Source organism: Oncorhynchus nerka, linkage group LG2, assembly GCF_034236695.1.
Source record: "Oncorhynchus nerka isolate Pitt River linkage group LG2, Oner_Uvic_2.0, whole genome shotgun sequence".
In the NCBI taxonomy this organism is placed as follows: Eukaryota; Metazoa; Chordata; class Actinopteri; order Salmoniformes; family Salmonidae; genus Oncorhynchus; species Oncorhynchus nerka.
The window spans coordinates 34134120-34161434 of record NC_088397.1 but is presented as its reverse complement, the minus strand read 5'-3'; the positions used below and the strand labels follow the sequence as shown (position 1 = coordinate 34161434).

The 27315-nt window shown below is 44.2% G+C and overlaps 1 protein-coding gene across 1 annotated transcript; it reads left to right on the top strand.

Moving 5' to 3' along the window:
• Positions 1 to 4297: 4297 nt before the first annotated feature.
• LOC115134579 (insulin receptor substrate 2-like) lies at positions 4298 to 27105 on the top strand. The gene is given in 4 exon segments (XM_029668728.2): positions 4298 to 7088; positions 7091 to 7215; positions 7450 to 7943; positions 23977 to 27105. Coding segments are annotated over 4 exon segments (3210 nt in total). The 5' UTR covers positions 4298 to 4502; the 3' UTR covers positions 23982 to 27105.
• Positions 27106 to 27315: the final 210 nt, after the last annotated feature.

Here is a 27315-nt window from a genome sequence, read left to right as displayed (position 1 = left end):
ACAGAATAATAGTGAAGACATCAAATTATGAATAATAAATGGAATCATGTAGTAACCAAAAAAGTGTCAAATATATTTTATATTTGAGATCCTTCTTGGGGCAAAATTGTCCCAGTGTTGCACAGTTTCGTGTTTGGCCGGTGTATGCTGTCATTGTTAATAAGAATTTGTTCTTAACTGACTTGCCTAGTTAAATTAAATAAAAGACACGGTCTGTGATTTATTTAGAATTCAAGGCACACTTAACCAGCATGGCTACCACAGCATTCTGCATCAATACGCCACCCCATCTGGTTTGCGCTTAGTGGGGTCTATCATTTGTTTTTCAACAGGACAATGACCCAGCACCTCCAGGCTGTGTAAGGGCTGTTTGACCAACAAGGAGAGTGATGGAGTGTTGGCTCCTGAGTGGCACAGCGGTCTAAGGCACTGCATCTCAGTGCTGGAAGCACCACTTACAGACCCTGGTTTGATCCCGGCTGTATCACAACCAGCCATGATCTATAGTCCCATAGTGTGGCACACAATTGGCCTAGTGTCGCCCAGGTTAGGGGGGGGGATTTGGCTGGGGTTGTAAAATAAGAATTTGTTCTTAACTGACTTGCCTAGTTAAATCAAATAAAAAGTCAGATGACCTGGCATCCACAATCACCCTGCCTCAATCCAATTGAGATGGTTTGGGATGAGTTGGACTGCAGAGTGAAGGAAACACAGCCAAGTGCTCAGCATATGTAGAAACTCCTTCAAGACTTTTGGAAAAGCATTCCAGTTGAAGAATATATTTAGATTTGTTTAACATTTTTTTGGTTACTACATGATTCCATATGTGTTATTTCATAGTTTTTTATGTTTTCTACAATGTAGAAAAAAGTTTAAATAAAGATAAACCCTTGAATGAGTAGGTGTGTCCAAACTTTTGACTTGTACTGTATATGGAGAGAACACATGAATAAAGAGGGTGAGGTGGTTGAACGAAGGACAAAAACAAAGAAACAGAAATATATTTGCTAGACAAAAATATATATATTTGAATAATAAAACATAAAAGTTATCACATACATGGCGAGAACGCGTGAATATAGAGGGTGAGGGATTTGAACGAGCGACAAAAACAGACCGACAGAAACATAGCCGTGGGAAGATGTTTAGGATGGGGGTTGTATGTATATATTTTTTTCATTACGATTTTTCAAGGACCCCTATTTCCCACAGCTATGGAAAGAAATATATTTGAATCATAAAACATAAATGTGTTGACACATATATGGAGAGAAAACATGATTATAGGCTAGATAGGGAGGGGGTTGAAGGATTGACATAAAAAACAGCAACTGAGAAAAACATGACCATTCAAGAGAGCAAACAGGGTAAGAGAGCATTGAGAGAGAGTGCGTACATTCTGTTTCTTCTGGAACACTGTACTATACAGTGAGCGACGTGCATTCTCTGTAAACATGTATGTATTTACAGCTTGCTGTGAGTCAGCATTTTCTTTTTTTTTTACCCCTTTTTCTCCCCAATTGGTAATTACAGTCTTGTCCCATTGCTGCAACTCCCGTACGGACTCGGGAGAGACAAAGGTCGAGAGCCAAGCGTCCCCCGAAACACGACACTGCTAAGCTGCACTGCTACTTGACACACTGCTCACGTAACCCGGAAGCCAGCTGCACCAATGTGTCAGAAGAAAGACCGTACAACTAGCTACGTGCATGCACTGGCCCGCCACAGGAGTCGCTAGAGCACGATGGGACAAGGCCTCATAGGTCTCCCGGTTTAGGCCGGCTGCGACATGACCTGGGATCAAACCCGGATCTGTAGTGACGCATCAAGTTCAGAGAGCAGGACAAGATAAATCAAAGGTAGCTAGTATTTAGCATCGTGGCCCACAATTGGCAGGATGATCCAAGAGTTCGCAGATATTTGCTCCCTTACTTTTTGTAAAGACACATGCTGCTTTTTGACTGTAACACCAGTGTTACTCTAATGTTTATACTCTTATGATATACTAGGGAAATTGTGTTTTCATAGCTAAGGCTGACAGTGTAGACTTGTGAAGAGCATAGCCCAAAAGCCGGCAGATGGCGATATTGAGTCATTTCATCTTACCATCCAAATGAAGTGCACGTAGCTGGCTATACACTCATATCCCCCATGGACCGGTTCGTATATAATGCATTCTCCATTCAGGCTGAAAAGACGGCGATTTCCTCCTTAACTCTATTTAATGGCGAGAAGGCAGACAAAAAAGGGGGAAATATGTGTACGTTCTTTATGAAACACCATGCTAGAGTGGCTAATGCTCCTTCATGATGTTGCGCTCTGCGCTCAGCCAGGGGTAATCAACACACTGCCGTAACCTGATTGGTTGAACGTTATACATCCAAGACTAGCATTCCTAGCCATTAGCCACTCTAGCATTGGTGTAGAAAATGCACATTTCCCCCTTTTTTGTCTTGCCTTCTTGTCAATAGAATTTAGTTAAGGAGGAAATCAACACCTTTGCAGCCTGAATTGAGAATGTTCTATGTACGAACCAGTCCATGTGGGTTATGAATGTATAGCCGGTTGCATGCACTCCCTTTGGTCGGTAAGAAGAAACGATTCAATATCATCATCTGCCAGCTTTTGGGCTATGAGGAGCAGAATCAACAACCTCTGCATAATCAAAACAGTTGCTTTGTGAGAAGAGTTAGCCATTGTTATGTAAAGGACAACTGAAAAGTACCAGTGGCCCCAAGTGAGAGCAGGTCCCCCAGAGCCATGGCCCAGTGAGACACGGATGCCAGCCCGCATAGATGGAAACAGAAAAGTCTGAGCCTTTTGTGTAAAACACTGGGGTAAATTCTCTATGGAAATGCGCCATAAGACAAGTCAATAAAGCAGTAGCTTTACAAACAGAGGTGTTTTTCTATGCAGGGACCACGAGCTTAGGTCAGCCTATATTAAGCACTTGTTTTTACAGCACAATGAATAACAAGTGTGTTGATGACGCATAGCTTACACACCGAATAGGAGTAGGGGGCATAATTGATCCATGACTGAGAATGTTGTGTTAGCTGAGAGGTTGGCTGTGCATGCAGATTTGTATTTGAGAGAAAACAGAATAGGGCTAAGGGGCCAATTAAGTCAATGAAATAAAATAAAATAAATTGTATTAAATCTAGTCGAGTTTCTCCAGTAGGGCCTATATGTAACATCTCCAGACTGGAAGTGTCTGGTGAGACTATTCTTTTTTTTCACGGGAGAAATAAAGTTATTCTAATTCAAAATTAGCCAGATGGTGGCAGCATTTCAGGTTTTTACACGCAATAGAAGCTCCTGACGCACCAAGTAAAGAGAACCCAAAACAACACACATCTAATCCATGTCATCACTATCACGATTTAAATACATATACTCCAACCCAAACGTGATTCCCACACTATGACAAGCGATTTACATGATTTTGTTTAAAAACTATCTATATGCATTAGATATGTGTGCATTAAAACACAATTATCACAGGTCCATCTGCGAGATCAAATGGTGTAAATTGCAGGCTTGTTGATGAACCATAAGTAGAAAGTAGAACGCATATAGAGGTCGAATACGCAGCGCACTGCTGGACAGGGATACCCAAGCTCGCAAAATATATCACAGCGCACGGTTATTTAACAAGTGGGGCGCACCATGACATGAGGGTGTTTATAATTTTACAGCTTAATGTGCTCTGCACTACAGGCTCACAACAATACGAATGGTGCTCAGCTACATATTGTGCATTTGATTAAGAATAAACATTCACAGTTTCCCACAATATAAAGGGTAGGCTATTGCATTTCCACAGCAAAACACGAAAACAAATGTAATATTTTATATTATGCGCCGATGCTGAAGGCTATGCGCGTCTCTGCCCCCCCCCCCCCCCCCCCCAAAAAAAAAATTATAGTTCAATACAAGAGGCAACACCTAGCCTATTTCTGCTATGTAGAATGCCTGCATTTGGACACTTAATCAGTTATTACATCGTTACAATGTAGCGGAAGGAGGCGTTAATTGGCTATTTTGATACATTTAGCCTACGCTACAGTGATCTCTGCTGTACTGTACATGGAAATAAAAAACTGGCCATATAGGAGGCGGGCTTAAAAGAACGAGAGGGGAGGGATAAGGCTGCTGTGCGTCGGGTCCCGTTTTCTAGTTGTTCGTTCGTTCCACCAATGAGTCCAATGAGCTGGGAAGAATTGACTAGATTGACAGGCACGCCTCTTCAAGGTTGCGCCGCCTTTTATGACTGTAGTTTTCTTCTCTTTTTTACTGCAAGCCAAAACTGGATGTAAGAACGTCACATGTTGTTTTCTCTCTCAGCGCAGTCACTGTGGTGTTATTTGGTGCTTAACTGTTGCAGATAGCGGACGGGAATACCGGTGTCGGGTAATGGAATAAGTAAAGCGGATTTTTCGGTGCTTTGGAAAATAGCACAAAACAACTTCTCTAAAAGTAAGTGAAGCGTGCGCATCAGAATGGCGAGTCCTCAAACGAATGGAGGACACTTGTTGTCTAATGTGACCAATAACATTAAGAAATGTGGATATCTAAAGAAACAGAAGCATGGACACAGACGTTTTTTCGTGTTGAGAGAACCCAGCGAGAGCTTTCCTGCCCGCCTGGAATACTACGAGAGCGAGAAGAAGTGGAAAAACAAGTCGGCTGCTAAAAGGGTGATACTGCTGGACTCCTGTCTTTGCATAAACAAGCGAGCAGACTCCAAGCACAAACACCTCATCGCCTTTTACACCAAGGACGAATACTTTGCAGTGGCAGCCGAAAACGAGCAGGAGCAGGAGAGCTGGTTTCGAGTGTTGTCGGATTTGGTCGAAGAGGGGAAAGTCTATGACAGCCCCGCGTCTAATTCCACCTCTCTTTTCTGTTTTGAGGAGGCAAATTACAGTATGATCACGCCGGCCACTACCTTTTGCAAGGAGGTATGGCAAGTGAATTTGAAATCCAGAGGACTGGGTCAAACAAAACATTTGACAGGGGTGTTTAGGCTGTGTTTATCCAGTCGGACTATCAGCTTTGTGAAACTGAACTCGGAGGTTGCAGCTGTCAGTTTACAGCTCATGAATATCCGGAGATGTGGCCACTCCGACAGCTTTTTCTTCATCGAGGTTGGTAGGTCGGCTGTCACTGGCCCTGGTGAGCTCTGGATGCAGGCGGATGACTCGGTGGTTGCGCAAAACATCCACGAGACCATCCTGGAGGCGATGAAAGCCATGAAAGAGCTGTCAGAATCAAGACCGCGCAGCAAGAGTCAGTCGGCTAGCACCAACCCCATTTCCGTGCCCACAAGACGCAACTTGAACAATCTGCCTCCAAGTCAGACAGGGTTGGTGAGGAGGTCGAGAACAAACAGCATAGTGGCCACATCCCCAATGAGCAAGTTCACATCCTGTCGGATAAGGACAGCTAGTGAGGGGGATGGCAGCATGGTCAGGCCAGTGTCTATGTCAATATCTATGAGCGGGAGCCCCACCAGTCCCCTCTCCAACCGGAACCCTCTGAGCAGGTCCAATACGCTCTCCACTGGCCGCACCTGCCAGATACTGGAGTCCAGCCTCCAGCACAGCCGCTCCATGCCCATCTCCAACTCCCCTCCCTCAATCTGCAGTTCCATCTGCCTCTCCCCCATGACTGGGACCCTCCCCACCCCTGATGCGGCCCACCGCCCCTTCAGCTGCAGCGCCTCTATCTCAGGCTCCCTCAGCGACGCAAGCTTCATGCTATGCAATGAGCACAGCTCCAGCCCAGGCGACACCTCCATTCTCCTACCCCTCACCAGGAGTGACACCCACGACTCCCTCTCCAGCACTCCTCCCTCCCGGGAGGCCAACGATCTGTGTGGCTACATGATTATGGACAGGACCAATGACCAACGGCAGGTGTGCCAGGAGGAGGACTTGACATCGGAGAAGGCGTACAGGAAGAGAACATACTCTCTCACCACACCACGCCATCAGCGGGTGCCCGCCCAGCTGTCCTCTGCCTCGTTGGATGAGTACACCCTAATGCGGGCTGCCCACCACACCAACAGCGGGCACCACTCTAGGCGCAGCTCCATCTCCGCCTCCCCAAAGGTGTCCTACCCCAAATCCAATGGTAACCAAGTAAGGGATGATGGCTATATGCCTATGATGGCGGGCGTGGCAGCACCGCCCAGGTGCAGCAACAGCAAAGCAGATGCTTACATGCCCATGAGCCCCATGTGTGTCTCGGCTCCCAAGCAGATCATTAACCCCTTGGCCCAAAACCACCAGTACGAGGCCGGCGACCAGACCAACTCACCCAGCAGCGGAGGCTCCTTGGAGGACAGTGGTTACATGAGGATGTGGTGCGGCTCCAAGTCTTCCGTTGAAAGCCCAGACAGCCGCTCGACCTACATGAACATGTCCCCTCGCAACGCCGCTTACACCACCTCGCAGACCCCCCCGGACTACTTCCTAGACCAGCTTCCGGGTCGTGGGCCTTCCATCACACCCATCTACTCCACAGACTCCCTGCCACGCCCCATCAAACTCCACCAGGCTTCCAAGGAGGCGGGGGACACTGGTGACCAGTACGTCCTGATGAGCCCACAAGGCCATCAGTCGCTAGGTAGGGAGTCAGACGACTACTACTCAGTGATGACCAATCCGGCCCCGCCCAACTCCTCGGTGCCCTCGCCAATCAGACAGAGCCGGGGGACTGAGAGCCTGACATCCCACCGGGGGAGAATGGGGCGACCCAACCGGCTATCTCTGGACAGCTGTAGGATCCTACCCAGCATGAACGAGCACCTCTTGCCCGGGGAACCCAGGAGCCCGGGCGAGTATATCAACATAGACTTCAGTGAGGGCACCAAGTACTCCCCGCCGTCAGCATCCAATGAGAGCCAGGAGTCGTCTCTGGGCTCCAGCGGCGGCCAGCCGAGGTCCCCTTTCTCCGACTACATGAACCTGCACCACGTCGTCTCACACTCACCCAAGGCCGGAGACACCCCTGACGGACGGTTGGACACGGTCCCCGAGTCATCCCTGTGCCCTTGTCCGGATGGGGAGGGAGTGTACTGTCTCAGATCGAAGAGGCCAAGAGGGATTCCAAGTGCCCCCAGAGAGGCAAGGATGAGTACACCGAGATGACATTTGGACTTGGAATGGCCAACATGCCTCCCCAGTTCCTCCCTCAGACCTCAACAAGGTACAGTACACTCAGTACTCTAGCCATAATGTAAGTTGTAATAACGTTATTCAGCAACGTTATTTGGCTAGTCATAGATTAATAGATTCCCCTGGCACAGCAGGCACTTTATGTGGTGTTTGTAGGTGGATTTGAGTTCATGATAAGGATAAAATATTTTCTGTATCACATCTATGGATGTTTGGTAATATACCATGTATTGTAATACATATTAACTCTGTTTATTATCTTCAGTGCCAGAGAGAAGAGGCTATCCCTGGGTGAGCAGGGCCTCCCGGGGGGCATGGGGGTGTTCCTCCTTGGTGCGGCCACCCCCGTGGATCCTGACAGTGCCGCCAAGGTGATCCGGGCCGACCCCCATGGCCGCAGGCGGCACAGCTCTGAAACCTTCTCCTCTACGGCTACCGTCACCCCCGTGTTCCCCTCGTTCGCCCATGGGGACGCCAAACACCACAGCTCGGTGGAAAACCTGTCGGTGCGGAGCAGCGAGAGCTCCGACGAGGAGTGTGGCAGCCCCATGAGTAGAGAGATCTCTGGGGGCTTCCAGAATGGACTGAACTATATTGCCCTGAACCTGATGGAGGACAGGGACCTGGAGGGACCTTGTTGTGAAGACCTGACCACGGTCAGCTTTGAGCCGGCCAGCAGCTGCAAGGGAGCCCTCCATGGATTACATGTCGCGCCGTACGTCTGTTTGGGGTTCAAGGAGGCGGTCACCTCTGTTAAAGGTGAGTGATGCTTCTCTGTGTGTTTGTGTTTAGTAGCTGGCTGGCTTTAGCTGCCCATTTCATGGCTGGCCAGAGTTTGTAAACGTAGGGTTAGAGGTCTGCAGTGGTCATATACTTATGGCAATGGTGCTGAAAACAACTTTGTCCAAACTTTATGGGAAGAAAACATGATACTTAAATCAACACATTTTTAGACTTGGGAGAACATTTATTTAAATGTTTGTTGACTGGCTGCCTTAGAGACTATACTTTGATTCTATGTTTGGGGTGAAAAATGTGTCCAGCTTCTATGGTGATCGTGGACATTTTTAGTTTATGGCTTCACTCATTTATACTGGAGGGTGCTGTCACTGTCAACAACGATAAGAGGAGAACTGGCATTTATATTGCATGAGAGGAAAACTGGCAATGAGTTAAAAATTAATTATTTCAGTTCGTACAGCATATCCCCCCTCCTACTACTTTTCAGCTTGCTATTCTGCCATGTGTATTGCGATAGACGAGATAATGAAAAACACATGAGGGGAAAAACATATTTCTAAATGGACACGTTGAGATTATTTGCTGTGGCTCCCTTGGCTTTCGACTGCACAAAATTAGATTGTTCTGTTTACCACCAAAGATGCGTAGGTGGTACATGAATTCAAAACGGACCCGCAGCGTGACGAATGTCTGACTTTTGAAACACTGAAGTAAACAAGTGGTGGGTGGGTACGTAGGCACCGTGACACTGCAGAACATAATGTTGCATCGTTGGCGTTCTGCATGTCCTTTTCCAAATATAAATTACAGCAAAATTGATTTTGGGCACCAGCCATCTTATAAAAAAAGTTTATTCTCCGTGTCATACTAATTATATTAGGGAAGGCACACGAATGAATATGGTTGATAGAATTACACACTGAAATTACACACAGTGTGCAGGCGGAGTGTATGCATGAACATGGACAGTGAAGAACGAAGGGTCGAAATAATGTCAATATAGATTAACGTTGATGTAATGGCTGAATCTTGGTTTGTTTACATTAAACTTTCATTGATCTCCTATTGACAAGCATGTTTATAGCAATTATCAATGCATTGCATGTTTAACATATTGCGCAATGGCATCACCTTTAGGCTTAGGCGGTATACCATATATGGGATATTTGCAAATAGCCACAGGATGGTTTTTCAATACCATCAATACTGTTTAAATGATTTCTTAGAATTTCTTTCAGAAATTTGAATATTTGTAGATACTTTTTATGTAAATACCTGCAGTCAACTTGTGCAATACGTTAGGAGATAAAGAACATTGCGTTCTTAATTTCATAAACTACATTATTATGAACTTTATGGTAGTCCCCAGTCACGTGGTGCTTGTTTACAAGCACATAACAATGAGACTGGATCCTTGTAAGTCACTCACTGTTGTGCTGCATGCACCAGTTGATCTAGTTACAGTATGGAATTCACAATTAAATGTTTGCTATCTAGATATCTTAGAACTGTTGACTGTCTAAAATCTGCTAAATGCTCTGTAGTTGTGCATTTGGTTTGCTAATTTAGTAGCTAGTTAGCTATTTGGCTGAGTGGTTAGCTTCATCCAAAATCAAGCATTTGCTTGGTAACAGCAGAGAATCCCCTCTTGGATCAAGAGCCTTGTTGGCTAATATTTGTTTTGTATGTGCAGCAAACTGAGTAGCATTTTTGAGTTGCTTGTATACTTGTTTAGGTCAGAAACTGTACAAAATGTTCGCAATGCGCTCGTTAGCATTTAGTTAGCATTCTCAGTCGGATTTTACATGTACTTGTTAGCATTGCTAACCTAAGCATTAGAGTATAGTAGGGTTTGAAAACCGTGCCCCTTGTGTTCAGTGCGGTTTTACCGGATGTCCTTGTATGGCACAAGGTCAGTATGACAACCTGGATACCACCCAAGACAAATCACCTTATTTGTTTTAAATTGTTTGCTAAAAACATCTACTATACATAAGCAATAAGGCCCAGGGTGGGTGTAGTACATGGCCAATATATCACGGCTAAGGGCTGTTCTTATGCACAACGCAGCCGTAGTGCCAGGATACAGCCCTTAGTGGTGGTATATTGGCCATACACCACAAACCCCCGAGGTGCCTTATTGCTAGTATAAACTGGTTACCAACGTAATTAGAGCAGTAAAAGTGTATGTTTTGTCATACCTGTGGTATATCACGGCTGTCAGCCAATCATCATTCAGGGATCGAACAACCCAGTTTTTAATGTCTGATATACAACGGCTTTCAGCCAATCAGCATCCCAAACTACACGGTTTATAATGACTATTAATATACAGAACCAGTCAAAAGTTTGGACACACCTACTCATTCATTTAAAACAAACTATTTTCTACATTGTAGAATAATAGTGAAGACAGCAAAACTATGGAAAAAAAACACACGGAATCCTATAGAAACCAGATTCTTTCGATTCTTCAAAGTAGCCACTCTTTGCCTTGATGAGAGCTTTGCACACTCTTGGCATTCTGTCAACCAGCTTCACCTGGAATGCTTTGCCTACAGTCTTCAAGTAATTTGCACATATGCTGAGCACTTGTTGGCTGCTTTTCCTTCACTCTGCAGTCCAACTCATCCCAAACGATCTCAATTGGGTTGAGATCGGGTGATTGTGGAGGCCAAGTCATCTTATGCAGCACTCCATCACTCTCCTTATTGGTCATATAACCCTTACACAGCCTGGATGTATGTTGGGTCATTGTCCTGTTGAACAACAAATGATAGTCCCACTAAGCGCAAACCAGATGGGATGGTGTATCGCTGCAGAATGCTATGATAGCCATGTTGGTTAAGTGTGCCTTGAATTCTAAATAAATCACAGATCGTGTCACCAGCAAAGCACCCATACACCATCAATCCACCTCCTCCATGCTCCATGGTAGGAACCACACATGCGGAGATCATCCGTTCACCTACTCTGCGTCTCACAAAGACTAAAATCTCAAATTTGAACTCCTCAGACCAAATGACAGACTTTCACCGGTCTAATGTCCATTGCTCGTGTTTCTTGACCCAAACAAGTCTCTTCTTCTTACTGGTGACTTTTAGTAGTGGTTTATTTACAGCAATTTGACCATGAAGGCCTGATTCACAGTCTCCTTTGAATAGTTGATGTTGAGATGTGTCTGTTACTTGAACTCTGTGAAGCATTTATTTTGGGATGCAATCTGCGGTGCAGTTAACTCTAATAAACTTATCCTCTGCTGCAGAGGTAACTATGGGTCGTCCTTTCCTGTGGCGGTCCTCATGAGAGACCGTTTCATCATAGCGCTTGATGTTTTTTGCGACTGTACTTGAAGAAACTTTCAAAGTTCTTGAAATGTTCCATATTGACTGACCTTCATGTCTTAACGTAATGATGGACTGTCATTTATCTTTGCTTATTTGAGCTGTTCTTGACATAAGCCCTACTTGGTAAAATACCAAGTCCATATATCTTCTGTATCCCACCCCTACCTTGTCAAAACACAACTGATTGGCTCAAACATGTTAAGGAAAGAAATTCCACAAATGAACTTTTAACAAAACTGGTTGAGAGAATGCCAAGTGTGCACAAAGCTGTCAAGGCCAAGGGTGGCTATTTTGAAGAATCTCAAATATATAAAATATATTTTGATTTGTTTTACACTTTTTTGGGTTACTACATCATTCCGTGTGTTATTTTATAGTTTTGATGTCTTCACTAATATTCCACAATGTAGAAAATAGTACAAATAAAGGCAAACCCTTGAATGAGTAGGTGTCCAAACTTCTTGACTGGTACTGTACTACTATAATAACACTTTTCACGTTATTCATTCATAAATACTTATCTGCAGAGCTCGTATGCAAATCCTTCAGAGATCTGTTTAGGAAAGTGCTGTGAGAATGCTGTACTCAAAGTAGGGATCCGTCCTAACCAAGCTAGATCATCTTGTCAGTGTTTTTATGACATGTCAGCCCTTGGCAGCTCCTTATACACTGCCGGTTCCTTCCATGCCTCAGTCAGAAAGGCAGGCAGGCAATAAAATGTTTTGCAGCCCCAAGCAACCATCACTAAATCATCCAAGGCATATCACAGGTCCCTCTCACAGTCCTGGTGTCATTGGGGTCAGTATTCTGGCCCAGAATAGTCCCTGTGGCAGCTATAAACAAACCAATGTTCCAGTCTCAGGGGCAAGGCACAAAGAGTCAGTGTTTTGGCAGTCATTCACTCATTGTACCTTGTAAACATTGAGGTGCAGGAGACTTGTTGACAGGTGAGGGTTTTTAGTTGCTCTCTCCTTGTACTTTTGTCAAACAATTAGTGTGTGTGTGTGTACTTTTGTCAAACAGAGTGTGTGTGTGTGTGAGTGAGTGAGTGAGAGACTGTTTCTCTGTGTGAGGCCTCATCCATGTTACGCGTCCCTTGGATGTGGCAGCCGTGCCAATGTCTTTCATGAGTTTGGCTAGTCGCTCCGCAGGTCAGAAAAACAAGTGAGCTCGTTGTTTACTAGACTCCAGGTAATGACAAAGTGTCACGCTCAGAGTTCCTGTCTGTGTTGCAAAGGCTGCTGGGAGGGATGGGTCAACTGAACACTATTGGGTTTTTGTTCCCTATTGGCCCAGTGAGGGGCCTGAACTAGGGGGATTTGCGACCTTTTTATTTTCCAATGAGGCCCCGGGATGGGGCAAAAAAAAACATCAAAACATGTACATGTGGACTTGCATGGACATAGTACAAATGACAGAGGTGGTTGCTGTTGTTGTTAGGTGATGTAATTGTGGTCATGGTTACCTGCGTCAAACCTATTCGCTCTGATTTTATTGAAGTGATAATGCCCTCGAAGCCAATGTTTGGTGGATATATTGGAACAGATGTTGTTAGGCAAACCGTGCCAATATATCCTCCAAACACCGGCTTCGAGAGCAGTATCACTTTTATACAACGGGTTACCAACATTGACATTTAAAAAAACGTTTTAAAAATGTAATGTATTCACACTATTTCATCCTTCCACAAGACATAGTCCTACCCAAGCCGGTTGGTCGTTCTTTCTATCGGTTTGGTTTCCAGAGATGCGACCCAGTCATTCAGTCTTTTTGTTCTGTATCTATGGATGCGACCCAGATGTTCGTTCTAAATGTTCCATTGCCATACTGGCTGGCAACGTTCTTATCGCTTGCTAGCTAGCCAACTGCGACTAACTTACAGTCACATCAAAAAGTGCAGCCAGAATAACAGCAAAGTAGCAACGTTTGCATTTGTTTAACCTTTCTGGTGCAGGTGTTCTGCTAGCGACCCACCTCGGCAACATCCGGTGAAATTGCAGAGCGATTAAGTAAAGGAATTACAAAAGTCAGAAATGGCGATAAAATTCATCACATTTGAAGATCTTCACATGGTTGCAGTCACAATTCATGATTTCGACTGGCTGAAGATCACTGCCTGCCTGTCTTGTCCCAACTTCCAAAACGTTCATTACTATGGGACAGTTGGAGGTTGAATTTTAATATTGAAACAATGTTGCAAATGTCGGCGAGACAGACCCCAGCTAGCAATGAGGAGTCTGCCACTCTTACGGGGGGCCGGAACTGATTAAATCAGCCCGGTGTCGGACTCTGCCTTGTATCAAAATGGTTGACTGCCCAGAATCGGCCCAAGTACATCGGCCGTTTCAGTCTACCGGAATTCAGACGCCTTTGCCATTATCTTACCAGAATCGCCCCCAGAAGCGGCCCGATGCAAATTTAAATAAATGTATCCAAAATTACCCGTTTTTTTTATTTTTTTATTAATTAAAAAAAATATTTATATTTTTTTAATACATTTTATTTATTTATTTTTTAAATGTGTGTGTATATATTTTTTTAAATTGTATTTATTTATATATATTTTTTGTATATATAAAAAAAAATATATATATATATATATTACTATTATACATTTAATACATACAAATTATACCCATCCACAAAAAAAAAAAAACATTTTGTGTTGGAGGAAACACCATACACCTGGTAATCGTTGCAGCTTGCATGCGCCTGGCCCGCCACATGAGTCGCTACAGTGCGATGGGACAAGGACATCCCGGCTGGACAAACCCTCCCTATTCTCAGGAGGGTTTGGCCGGCCGGCGTGGGTCTTGAACCAGCGTCTGTAGTAACGCAGTTAAATACTACACAGGACTCTTAAAGAATTTCATTTAAATGTTAATTGTATGTTTTTGATCACAGAAACAATGCAAAAAATATGGAAAAACATATAATGAAATGTTAATTCTATAAAGCAGCCCGTGTAATCATCTACCAGTAGCCCCAGTCGTTGGGCCAGATAACTCACGCCGGAATCGGCCCGAGCTCATTCCCTGCATCCTAGCCATAAGTAATACTGGGAAAACAACATATTTTTAGATTTTTTTTTTGCTAATTTATTGAAAAAAATAAAAATTCAGAAATATCTAATTTACTTAGCTATTTACACCCCTGAGTAAATACATGTTGGAATCACTTTTGGCAGGAAATAACTCGCATCACACCCATTGGCTGTGCTGCTCATTCATTGAATCTGCTCCTCAAGGAAATCATGGCACCGAAAACAATGGATACACTTTACAAGAGAGAGTGGGAAATGGTTAGGTATGTGAAAGACCGTCAAGTTATTGCAGCGATCTACCTCACCAAGCAAAGTGAGATGAATAAGAGCACCACATTGAAGCTGCCCAGCAACACCTGTTGGGGTGGTGTTGTCGTCATGTTTGACAGTCTCCTGGAGGTGAAGGAGCCTCTCCAAGAAATGGCCATATCAGTCCGCTGATATGCACATTCCCATCAAGAGGATCCTCCTGGATTATGTATTTTGGTAAAGAGTGGTAAGCAGCCTGAAATCTATAGCAGTAGCCATTGCACAGATTGAGGGAGACGATGCATTTTACAGATGCATGTTGAAAATGTTTTTGGGAGATGCGATGGATCAATAATTGGCAATTATGTCTACTTATGATAAGGTAAAAGGTTTAGGTCTCCATATGATATAGTAAATATATCCAATGCCTAAAAAACATATACATTTATAAGTTATTAATGTTCATTTGCAATATATTCCTATTAATTCCCATATATCCCCACGGAAAGTTTCCACCTCTGAATATTCCGCAAAATGTGCAACCCTAGGAGCCACCATCATTCTTGAAAATATAAAGAGTGGTACTCTGGGATATGTTGTGTTGGGTTTGCCCCATACATAACACTTTGTATTCAGGACATAAAGTGAATTTCTTTGCCACATTCTTACTTTAAGATGCATGTTTTGAAATATTTGTATTCTGTGCAGGCATCCTTCTTTTCACCCTGCCATTTAGGTTCGTATTGTGGAGTATGATCCATCCTCAGTTTTCTCCGATCACAGATATTCAACTCTAACTGTTTTAAAGTCCCCATTTGCCCCATGGTGAAATCCCTGAGTGGTTTTCTTCTTCTACTGCAAGTCAGGAGGGTCGCTGGTATCTTTGTAGTGACTGGTTGTTGGAGGCATTGGAAAACCTCCCTGGTCTTTGTGTTTCAATCTATGATTTGAAATTCACTCTTCGACTGAGGGGCCTTACAATTATCTGAAAGTGTGGGGTACAGAGATGAGGTAGTCATTCAAATATCGTGTTAAATACTTATTTCACAGTCCATGCAATTTATTATGTGACTTCTTATGCACAAATAGGTAAGAGGTTGAATACTTATTGACTCAAGACATTTCAGCTTTTCAGTTTTTATTAATTTGTAAAAATGTCTAAAAACAATTATATTTGAATATTATTGGGTATAGGCCAGTGGCCCAAAATCTCAATTGAATCCATTTTAAATGTAGGTTGTAACACAACCATGTGGAAAAAGTCGTGAACAAGATGTACAGCCTCGGCGGCAAATTGAGCTAATCGGTTGTTTACTGAACAGTCTGTCGGACCAAAACAACCATCCGCGATAGCGAACTGGAGGGGTCAAAGTGCTTCAAGGTAGACTAAACAGTACATGCTTTTGTATGTGGACATCCCTTCAAATTAGTGGATTTGGCCATTTTTGCCACTCCTGTTGCTGACAGGTGTATGAAATCGAGCACACATGCAATCTCCATAGACAAACATTGTCAGTAGAATGGCCTTACTGAAGAGCTCCGTGACTTTTCAACGTGGTACCGTCATAGAATACCACCTTTCCAACATGTCAGTTCGTAAAATTGCTGCCCCGGTCAACTGTAAGCGTTGTTATTGTGAAGTTGAAATGTCTAGGAGTAACAACGGTTCAGCTACGAAGTGGTAGGCCACGCAAGCTCACAGAACGGGACCACCGAGTGCTGAAGCACGTAGAGCGTAAAACACAGTCTGTCCTTGGTTGCAACACACAACTACCGGATTTCAAACCGCCTCTGGAAGCAAGTGAGCACAAGAATTGTTTGTCGGGAACTTCATTAAATGGGTTTCCATAGCCAAGTAGCCGCACATAAGCCTAAGATCACCATCAAATCTAATTTATTTGTCACATACACATGGTTAGATGTTAATGCGAGTGTAGCGAAATGCTTGTGCTTCTAATTCTGACAATGCAGTAATAACCAACGAGTAATCTAACCTAACAATTCCAAAACTACTACCTTATACAGACAAGTGTAAAGGGATAAAGATTATGGACATAAAGATATATGAATGAGTGATGGTACAGAACGGCATAGACAAGATGCAGTAGATGGTATCGAGTACAGTATATACATATGAGATGAATAATGTAGGGTATGTAAACATTATATTAAGTAGCATTGTTTAAAGTGTCTAGTGATATATTTTCCATCAATTCCTATTATTAAAGTGGCTGGAATTGAGTCGGTGTGTTGGCAGCTGCTACTCCATGTTAGTGGTGGCTGTTTAACAGTCTGATGGCCTTGAGATTGAAAAACAGCTTCTGTCTCTCGGTCCCTGCTTTGATGCACCTGTACTGACCTCGCCTTCTGGATGATAGCGGGGTGAACAGGCAGTAGCTCGGGTGGTTGTTGTCCTTGATGATCTTTATGGCCTTCCTGTGACATCGGGTGGTGTAGGTGTCCTGGAGGGCAGGTAGTTTGCCCCCGGTGATGCGTTGTGCAGAGCTCACTACCCTCTGGAGAGCCTTACAGTTGTGGGCGGAGCAGTTGCCGTACCAGACGGTGATACAGCCCGACAGGATGCTCTCGATTGTGCATCTGTAGAAGTTTGTGTGTTTTTGGTGACAAGCCGAATTTCTTGAGCCTCCTGAGGTTGAAGAGGCACTGCTGCGCCTTCTTCAAGATGCTGACTGTGTGGGTGGACCAATTCAGTTTGTCTGTGATGTGTACGCCGAGGAATTTAACTTACTACCCTCTCCACTACTGTTCCATCGATGTGGATAGGGGGGTGCTCCTTCTGCTGTTTCCTGAAGTCCACAATCATCTCCTTAGTTTTGTTGACGTTGAGTGTGAGGTTATTTTCCTGACACCACACTCCGAGGGCCCTCACCTCCTCCCTGTAGGCCATCACGTCGTTGTTGGTAATCAAGCCTACCACTGTAGTGTCATCCGCAAACTTGATGATTGAGTTGGAGGCGTGCATGGCCACACAGTCGTGGGTGAACAGGGAGTACAGGAGAGGGCTCAGAATGCACCCTTGTGGGGCCCCAGTGTTGGGGATCAGCGGGGTGGAGATGTTGTTACCTACCCTCACCACCTAGGGGCGGCCCGTCAGGAAGTCCAGTACCCAGTTGCACAGGGCGAGGTCGAGACCCAGGGTCTCGAGCTTGATGACGAGCTTGGAGGGCACTATGGTGTTAAATGCTGAGCTGTAGTCGATGAACAGCATTCTCACATAGGTTTTCCTCTTGTCCAGATGGGTTAGGGCAGTGTGCAGTGTGGTTGCGATTGCGTCGTCTGTGGACCCATTTGGGCGGTAAGCAAATTGGAGTGGGTCTAGGGTGTCAGGTAGGGTGGAGGTGATATGGTCCTTGACTAGTCTCTCAAAGCACTTCATGATGACGGAAGTGAGTGCTACGGGGCGGTAGTCGTTTAGGTCAGTTACCTTAGCTTTCTTGGGAACAGGAACAATGGTGGCCCTCTTGAAGCATGTGGGAACAGCAGACTGGGATAAGGATTGATTGAATATGTCCGTAAACACACCAGCCAGCTGGTCTGTGCATGCTCTGAGGGCGCGGCTAGGGATACCGTCTGGGCCTGCAGCCTTGCGAGGGTTAACACGTTTCAATGTTTTACTCACGTCGGCTGCAGTGAAGGAGAGTCCGCATGTTTTTGTTGCGGGCCGTGTCAGTGGCACTGTATTGTTCTCAAAGCGGGCAAAAAAGTTATTTAGTCTGCCTGGGAGCAAGACCTCCTGGTCCGTGACAGGGCTGGTTTTCGTTTTGTAATCTGTGATTGACTGTAGACCCTGCCACATACCTCTTGTGTCTGCACCGTTGAATTGTGACTCTACTTTGTCTCTATACTGACGCTTAGCTTGTTTGATTGCCTTGCGGAGGGAATAGCTACACTGTTTGTATTCGGTCATGTTTCCGGTCACCTTGCCCTGGTTAAAAGCAGTGGTTCGCGCTTTCAGTTTCACGCGAATGCTGCCATCAATCCACGGTTTCTGGTTTGGGAATGCATCTTCCATGCACTTTCTAATGAACTCGCTCACCGAATCAGCGTAATTTGTCAATGTTGTTGTTGGACGCATTGCGGAACATATCCCAGTCCACGTGATGGAAGCAGTCTTGGAGTATGGAATCAGCTTGGTCAGACCAGCGTTGGACAGACCTGAGCGCGAGAGCTTCTTGTTTTAGCTTCTGTCTGTGGGCAGGGAGCAACAAAATGGAGTCGTGGTCAGCTTTTCCGAAAGGAGGGCAGGGGAGGGCCTTATTTGTGTAGCGGAAGTTAGAATAGCAATGATCCAAGGTTTTACCAGCCCTGGTTGCGCAATCGATATGCTGATACAATTTAGGGAGTCTTGTTTTCGGATTAGCCTTGTTAAAATCCCCAGCTACAATGAATGCAGCCTCAGGATAAGTGGTATCCAATTTACATAGAGTCAAATAAAGTTAGTTCAGAGCCATCAATGTGTCTACATGGGGGGAAATATATACGGCTGTGATTATAATTTAAAGATAATTCCCTTGGTAGATAATGCGGTCGACATTTGATTGTGAGGAATTCTAAATCAGGTGAACAGAAGGACTTGAGTTCCTGTAGGTTATGATCACACCACATCTCGTTAATCATAAGGCATACCCCCCCGCCCTTCTTCTTACCAGATAGATGCTTGTTTCTGTTGGCGCGATGCGTGAAGAAACCAGCTGGCTGTACCGACTCCGTTAGCTTCTCTCGAGTGAGGCATGTTTCCGTGAAGCAAAGAACGTTAGTCTCTTATGTCTCTCTGCGATGCTACCCTTGCTCGGATTTCATCAACCTTGTTGTCAAGAGACTGGACATTGGCGAGTAGTATGTTAGGGAGCGGTGCGCGATGTGCCCGTCTCCGGAGTCTGACCAGAAGACCGCTTCGTTTCCCTCTTTTACGACGTCTTTGTTTTGGGTCGCAGGCTGGGATCCATTCTGTTGTCCTGGGTGAAAGGCAGAACACAGGATCCGCTTCCGGAAAGTCATATTCCTTGTCGTACTGATGGTGAGTTGACGTTGCTCTTATATTCAGTAGTTCTTCCCGACTGTATGTAATGAAACCTAAGATTATCTGGGGTACCAATGTAAGAAATAACACGTAAGAAAAACAAGAAACTGCATACTTTCCTAGGAACGCGAAGCGAGGCGGCGCCGGAAGTAGTAAAATCATGCGAAATGCTAATCGGCGAAATGCCAATCGTCCATAGAGAAATGGTTTGTCGAGATCGGTGTGGAAGAGCTTGACTGGCCTGCACAGAGCCCTGACTTCAACCCCATCGAACATCTTTGGGATGAATTGGAACGCCGACTGCGAGCCAGGCCTAATTGCCCAACATCAGTGCCCGACCTCACTAATGCTCTTGTGGCTGAATGGAAGTAAGTCCCCGCAACAATGTTCCAACATCTAGTGGAAAGCCTTCCAAGATGAGTGGACACTGTTCTAGCAGTATAGGGGGAACCAACTCCATATTAATGCCCATGATTTTGGAATGAGATGTTCGACGAGCAGGTGGCCACATATTTTGGTGACTTCCCGCTAGTCAGATGCCTAATACGGTGTTTATCATTCAACTTCAAAGCCACACAATGAATGAATGAATGAGTGGGAGGAGAGTGAGAGACATGGCAGTTTTGCTAGGTACAAAGTACCAACCCAGCTCCAGCCATTCCAGGTATTTAGCGCCTCCCCGACATCATGTGCGTCTGCCTGGAATGCCACCACAGGATTGTTTTTGGACAAATGGTGCCCCTCAGACGAACTCACAAACTCCCTCTTCTCTCTCCGTCACTGTCAATCAGTCAAATGAGTTGGGACTCGGTGGTGATATTGTTGATAGATATTTTGTGTGATTATCTAGATGACAGTCAGTTGCATAAATAAAGAGGTCACAGGGACAGTCACTGTTTATTTTCTGCCTCATCAGCAGGCCAGGGCACCAACTCTGTTTACCTCTTGTGTGCTAATGTAAACCCTATCACAATGATCTGAGAGTGTGCTAACGTGAGCTAACCCCATCTATCCCCATGATCTGGGCGCTCATCCTATGTGAACAAGGTGTTCAGAGATTAGTAGACGTGGCAGGCAGAGGCTAGGTTTAGGGACGTCTCTGTCTCTTTCTTTCTGGAGGCTAATAGCCTTTTATCTGATCAGGTGTCTCTCTCTCTCTCCTTTCGCTCGCTCATATATATTTGAGGTGTTTTGCCCTAATGGCTGTTAGCAGCGAGGGTAAACACACAGAGTGTTTTTGTGTGCAGACACACACACTTGGGCCTCCTTGAGAGGGGAGTGCGTGCTCCTATGAGCGGCGTGCGGTGAAAACGGAAAACTCTTCTTGAGTGGTGGCAGATGGCTCTGCATCCGGGAGGAAGTGCACCACTACCTTACCCTCAACCCCCACCTTTTCCCCCTCCTCCACCCCCACTACCTCATTACCGATGGACCACGAGCATGTAGAACACACGTGACTCAAATTGCACCCTATATGAAGCACTACTTTATATCACAGTGCTATGGGCCCTGGCCAAAAGTAGTGCACTATATAGAGAATAGGGTGCCATTTGGGACGTAGGAATGAGCATTAGTCACTGGTGAGCACTGGACAGTGCCTTGCATGCCAGTCAAGGCAGGCTAGCACTACCCACTATTATACACTAATGACTACACACCATGTGCTGCCTCTGCTACTGCAGATGCAGCCCAGGGGCCAGTTTAATGTCCATCAACCCGGGGTGAAGGAGGGGGGTGAAGCCGTAGCCAGTAGCTCACACTCTAGCACAGCTCTCTGATATCCATCCTATCCGTGACTGTTAATCCAGAGTGCGTGTTGAATCGGATGTGATCAAAGATCATCATCGTCAGCATTTGTCAGTGCTGCTTTCAGTTTTAGAAACACGCAAATGCAGTAGAATAGTGGAACATCACGCACGCCAGATGCAGATTCTTTTCGCTCTGGGCCAGGCCTAGTGTGTGTGTTACGTGTTTTGTTTGTGCTTTTGAAACCAGATCACCTCTTCTACGAAAAACACACACTCTCCTCTCCCTCTCTCTCTCTCACTCCGGGATCAGAAGTCAGGGAGCGTGCTCAATGAGGCTCTGCTTTCATTTCAAAAGTAGATGAGATTATAGAGAAGAGGATATTAGAGCCAGTTCGACCCTTCCTCGCTTGTTTTGTCTTTCTCTCTTTCCCACTCTTTTCCTGTTCTCTCTTTCCTCTTTTGGTGTTCTTTTCTTGTAGTTCTTTTTTGTTGTTGCTTACTCTGTGCTACCTCTTTGCATGTTTCTCTCTCACTCACTCTGTTTGGTAGTACCCACAAACATCCCCTCCCAACACACGCACTGCTGTGTCAGAGTTTCCAGCAGGTGGCGGTTGCAGTGCAGACGCTGTGACACGGTGACTAAACTAGGACAGGATGTTCCTGGCTCCAGATAACCCACGCGGCAGGAGCCGCCAGGCAGTGCTCCCTTACATTTAGCCTCAGCAGCAGCAGCCATGGTTAGAGTTAGAGATGAGATTATACACTGTGTGTGGCTGGGGATTAGACACCGCCACCGTGTCCAGGTTGCTCGTTATGGAGGTGGGATGAAAGTGTGCATACACACTCTCAATCGCTCTCTCGCTCTCTCTCTCGCTCTCTGACTCATGTAAACGCACACCATCTTCCAAAACCATTCACAAATTTGCTTCAGTTAGCTGCGCTGAAGTTCAGTTTCGGCATTGTAAACTGCCGAAGTCCACCATAGTGGCATGTGTATTATATGTGAATAAGCAGTCTATAAGGTTACAATCACTGAACAGCAACATATCAGAGCCTTTGCAGTGAGGTACAAGGGCCTCTGCCCCAACCGTTCCGTCTGTAATGAGGTTTGCAGCGCCACTTTGCTCTCCTGCTCTGCTCTCTAAGCCTCTACTACCATCACCGGTGGCCGGTCCCATTCTTGGAAGACCCAGATGGCATAGAGGAGCTCCACAACTGAAGGTGCTTCATCCCCCCCTACTGCAGTACTCCTAACCCCCCTCCTCAGCCCCTACAAAGCTGCTGCTGCTGCTTGCTTGGCGTGATAGCGTCCAAAACGCCTCGCCCCACTGAGCTATAATAATAATAACCCTCCTTTTTCTTGATCTCCTTATTGTTATTATTATTATTGATATGATGATCATATTATAATAACAAGTAATGCCATTATCATTAGTAGCTGTAGGCCTAAGCGTGCATCCTGTTAGGTCTTAATACCGTAACTTACTTAGGCCTATATTTCAATACTTACCGTATATAAGCTACAGTAATGAATTAATTCATGTCATCACACAGCATACGAGTCATTCATGACTTGAAATGCAATCAAGCCTTTTAGTTTTAAAATAAAATGCCAAAGTGACTCTTGAATAATTAGCATAAACAATTAAATAAATAAACCGTGCATTTTGGAAATAGCATTCACTAATGAATGCAACTGCTTTTAGTCTTTGCTGTAATGAAGGCTTTGCAAAAAAACAACAGACTCTGTGGTATGCTTGTAATTTATTTAGTGTTCCAAACGGTCAGAGAAATTATAGTACCTGTTTGGCACACATAATATGCACGCAGCACTTGCTCCTTATTTTTCTTGATCTCCAATATTTTCCATGACTAGTCAAATTTATTCCAAACATCTGACTTCCCCTTTATCTCCTGAGCAACCAGTAAACCTTCCCCCATTTCGAGTTTGTCAAGTCCTCTGCATCCATTTTGCTGTCACGTGTTAAGGCGTTTGGAGTTTGTTGAATTTATTGATGTGATTATGATATTCTATAGGCCAGGCCCTATTGGTCACATGCGATGCATACATGTGTCACGTAAAGAGAACAAGGGTTGAGGGAATAAGTAGTATTTTTCCTTAACAAATGAGGGATTTCAGTAAGACTTTTTCAGTCACAAATGGCTGTAGTTATTATTGCAGCTTCAGCAACACGGACAGCGCGATAAACACAGTTGATGTAATGAGGTGGTCGCTCCAGCAGGGAGAAGAGCGAGACAATGGGTGCCAGTCACACAGTCACTCGCTGTCATTTTTTGTAACACAGCTCAGCAAGTTTGAGCCCGGCCCGATAAAATCAATTGCGGTCGGACTCCCTCTAGTCGTGTGTGTGTGTGTGTGAGAGAGGTGCAACGTACACGTGCTGTTCCTGTTCTCTCTCCCAATGTCGGATATCAGTGTGGGTTTTGTGGTCTATAGGAGGTTTTTGTGGTATTGTGGTAGCAATGGAAACTAAGAACCCTAACTTGAGGTAGCTTGACTAACTAATCATAGGAAATCTAAGAATTTAATCTAATTGCAGTCTGTACTGCTCTATGTAATGCAATGATACTTAACATGCTCTTCTTTCATTCCCCCCCCCAGACTGAACAGGACAGTGGACAATCCAAGCCCTCATCCTTGCTCTGAGACGGACAGTCATACATTGGGGTGGCCGAGACAACCTGCTGCTGTAAATTAAGTCAGTCTGTGCCTCGTGACCCAACAAACACCCCCGCCATGACTAACTCTCTCGCCCAATCCTAACACTGGTGCTGTCCCAGAGACTCTGTACTAAAAAGTAGATGGGGGGACTCCTATATGTGGCTGGAGGCTATATTTCTAGCTCTGTTTATTTGTTTAGAATTTTCTCTCTGGTTTTTGGTTGTGGCTCGTGGACTGTGAGTAGCCTGTTTGACCCCCAGGACATGTGAAGCAAACCCTGGTAAGGCACAGTATGTGTACTTAAAACCCCCCCACACACACACACACGGTACGCAGATATTATTTATTTGCTTACATGAGTATGGATGGGTCAAAGTTTGTCTGTGTGTGTAAAAACGGACACCATGACCGTTTCAGTAACACAGTCACTAACAAACCGTTTAAAATAAATCCCTACCTCAGAAAGAGCAAGGCCGCATACTGAGAAACGTATAGATATATTTAGGTTCTATTTATTTTGGAATGTTTCATTTAGACCAACCCAAAGCCTTGTCTCTGAGGTTGTATTTGTACTGCACAACAAAGAAAATCTGATTTATTCTACTATTTTCTTATTTCTAATTTAATTTTAGCATGCTTTATCATGATATAGTTGAAGTCGGAAGTTTACATACATTTAAATGGAATTTTTCACAATTCCTGACATTTAATCCTAGTAAAAATTCCCTGTCTTAGGTCACTTAGGATCACTACTTTATAAGAATGTGAAATGTCAGAATAATGGTAGAGTGATTTATTTAAGCTTTTATTTCTTTCATCACATTCCCAGTGGGACAGAAGTTTACATACACTCAATTAGTATTCGGTACCATTGCCTTTAAATTGTTTAACTTGGGTTAAACGTTTCGGGTAGCCTCCCACAAGCTTCCCACAATAAGTTGGGTAAATGGTGGCCCATTCCTCCTGACAGAGTTGGTGTAACTGAGTCAGGTTTGTAGGCCTCCTTGCTCGCACACGCTTTTTCAGTTCTGCCCACAAATATTCTATAGGATTGAGGTCAGGGCTTTGTGATGGCCACTCCAATACCTTGACTTTGTTGTCCTTAAGCCATTTTGCCACAACTTTGGAAGTATGCTTGGAGTCATTGTCCATTTGAGATGTTGCTTCAATATATCCACCAAATTTTCCATCCTCATGAAGCCATCTATTTTGTGAAGTGCACCAGTCCTTCCTGCAGCAAAGCACTCCCACAACATGATGCTGCCACCCCGTGCTTCACGGTTGGGATGATGTTCTTCGGCTTGCAAGACTACCCTTTTTTCCTCCAAACATAGCGATGGTCATTATGGCCAAACAGTTATTTTTTTGTTTCATCAGACCAGAGGACATTTCTCCAAAAAGTATGATCTTTGTCCCCATGTGCAGTTGCAAATCGTAGTCTGGTTTTTAATGGCGGTTTTGGAGCAGTGGCCTCTTCCTTGCTGAGTGGCCTTTCAGGTTATGTCGATATAGGACTCGTTTTACTGTGGATATAGATACTTTTGTACCTGTTTCCTCCAGCATCTTCACAAAGTCCTCTGGGATTGATTTGCACTTTTCGCACCAAAGTATGTTCATCTCTAGGAGACAGTCTCCTTCCTGAGCGGTATGACGGCTGCGTGGTCCCATGGTGTTTATACTTGCGTACTATTGTTTGTACAGATGAACATGGTACCTTCAGGCATTTGGAAATTTCTCCCAAGGATGAGCCAGACTTGTGGAGGTCTACAATTGTTATCTGAGGTCTTGGCTGATTTCTTTTGATATACCCATGATGTAAAGCAAAGAGGCACTAGGTTTGGTAGGCCTTGAAATACATCCACAGGTACACCTCCAATTGACTCAAATGATGTGAATTAGCCTATCAGAAGCTTCTAAAGCCATGACATGATTTTCGGGAATTTTCCAAGCTGTTTAAAGGCACAGTCAACATAGTGGATGTAAACCTCTGACCCACTGGAATTGTGATAGTGAGTTATAAGTGAAATAATAGTCTGTAAACAATTGTTGGAAAAATTACGTGTCATGCACAAAGTAGATATCCTAACCGACTTGCCAAAACTATAGTTTGTTAACAAGAAATGTGTGGAGTGGTTGAAAAATTAGTTTTAATTACTCCAAACCTAAGTTTATGTAAACTTCCGACTTCAACTGTGTATGATACAATTTAAGAAGATTTTTTACTAGTTCCAGTTAGATGAGCAATGCATATTAAAGTACATTCATGTAGGAAGGACGCAAAGATGTTGGTCTGTGTACTTCCTAGTAGAAGTCAGATCCTCATCTATCCCAGGCATTTACTGTATATGCAATACATTACCCATAATCCCTAGCTCTAACCTGATTACATGGTAGAACATCTCAATGATATAGTTATGGGGGTAGAACCACATGATTTTGGTCCATGGGGATTGCCACTGCTGCGGTAAGCACGAGGAGTACCTAGTGCCAGGGTCCTGTTCATTAGGCATAAAATGGACTGAAACAACCAGAGTACTTGGACTTAAACGTTTGGTGCCCTAATGAACACTACCCAATTTTCACACCTATTTCTCAGATTGTAATACACTAGAGACTCATCTGAATGTAGTAGAAAACGACAATTGAAAATTAAGTGGGGAGGGGTAGACATTCATCAATCTGTATTATTTCATATGTACTACACTTACGGTTTATTTTCTCTGCAAAGGCCTTTTTGTGTAGATGATGTACATAAGAGTTTATCTGAAATAGGCTGTCGATTTTTGAAGAGATACATTTAGTCATGTTGCAATGAAATTACTGAACAATGTAAAGAAAATATTTTTCAAAACGATATGTTTTTGGATTGTTAAATGTATGCTTTTACCTCCTCACAGTAACTTGTGAATACATCTAGAATATTTAAAAAGAGATATCTCCAGTATATTTTGTTATCTTTGCCTTGTCGATAACAATTTACCCATATGGCATATGCAACAGTGAAATACATTAACTTAGTTTGGAACCAAATGTTGAAATATTTGTAAATAAAAAATGAATTAAAGGAAACTATTTTGCCCTTTGTATATTTATTTCTGCCAACTTTTGATGCTGTTTTTGTTACTGGAAACGTATATATATATATATATATATATATATATATTACCAAGCAAAAAGGCACTAACTGCTTGTTTAGTTGAAAATGAGTTGTCATTTTTGCTACTTTAAATACATGCTTAATCATGTGGACAAAATGGGGGTCATGTTAGCCGTAACTGC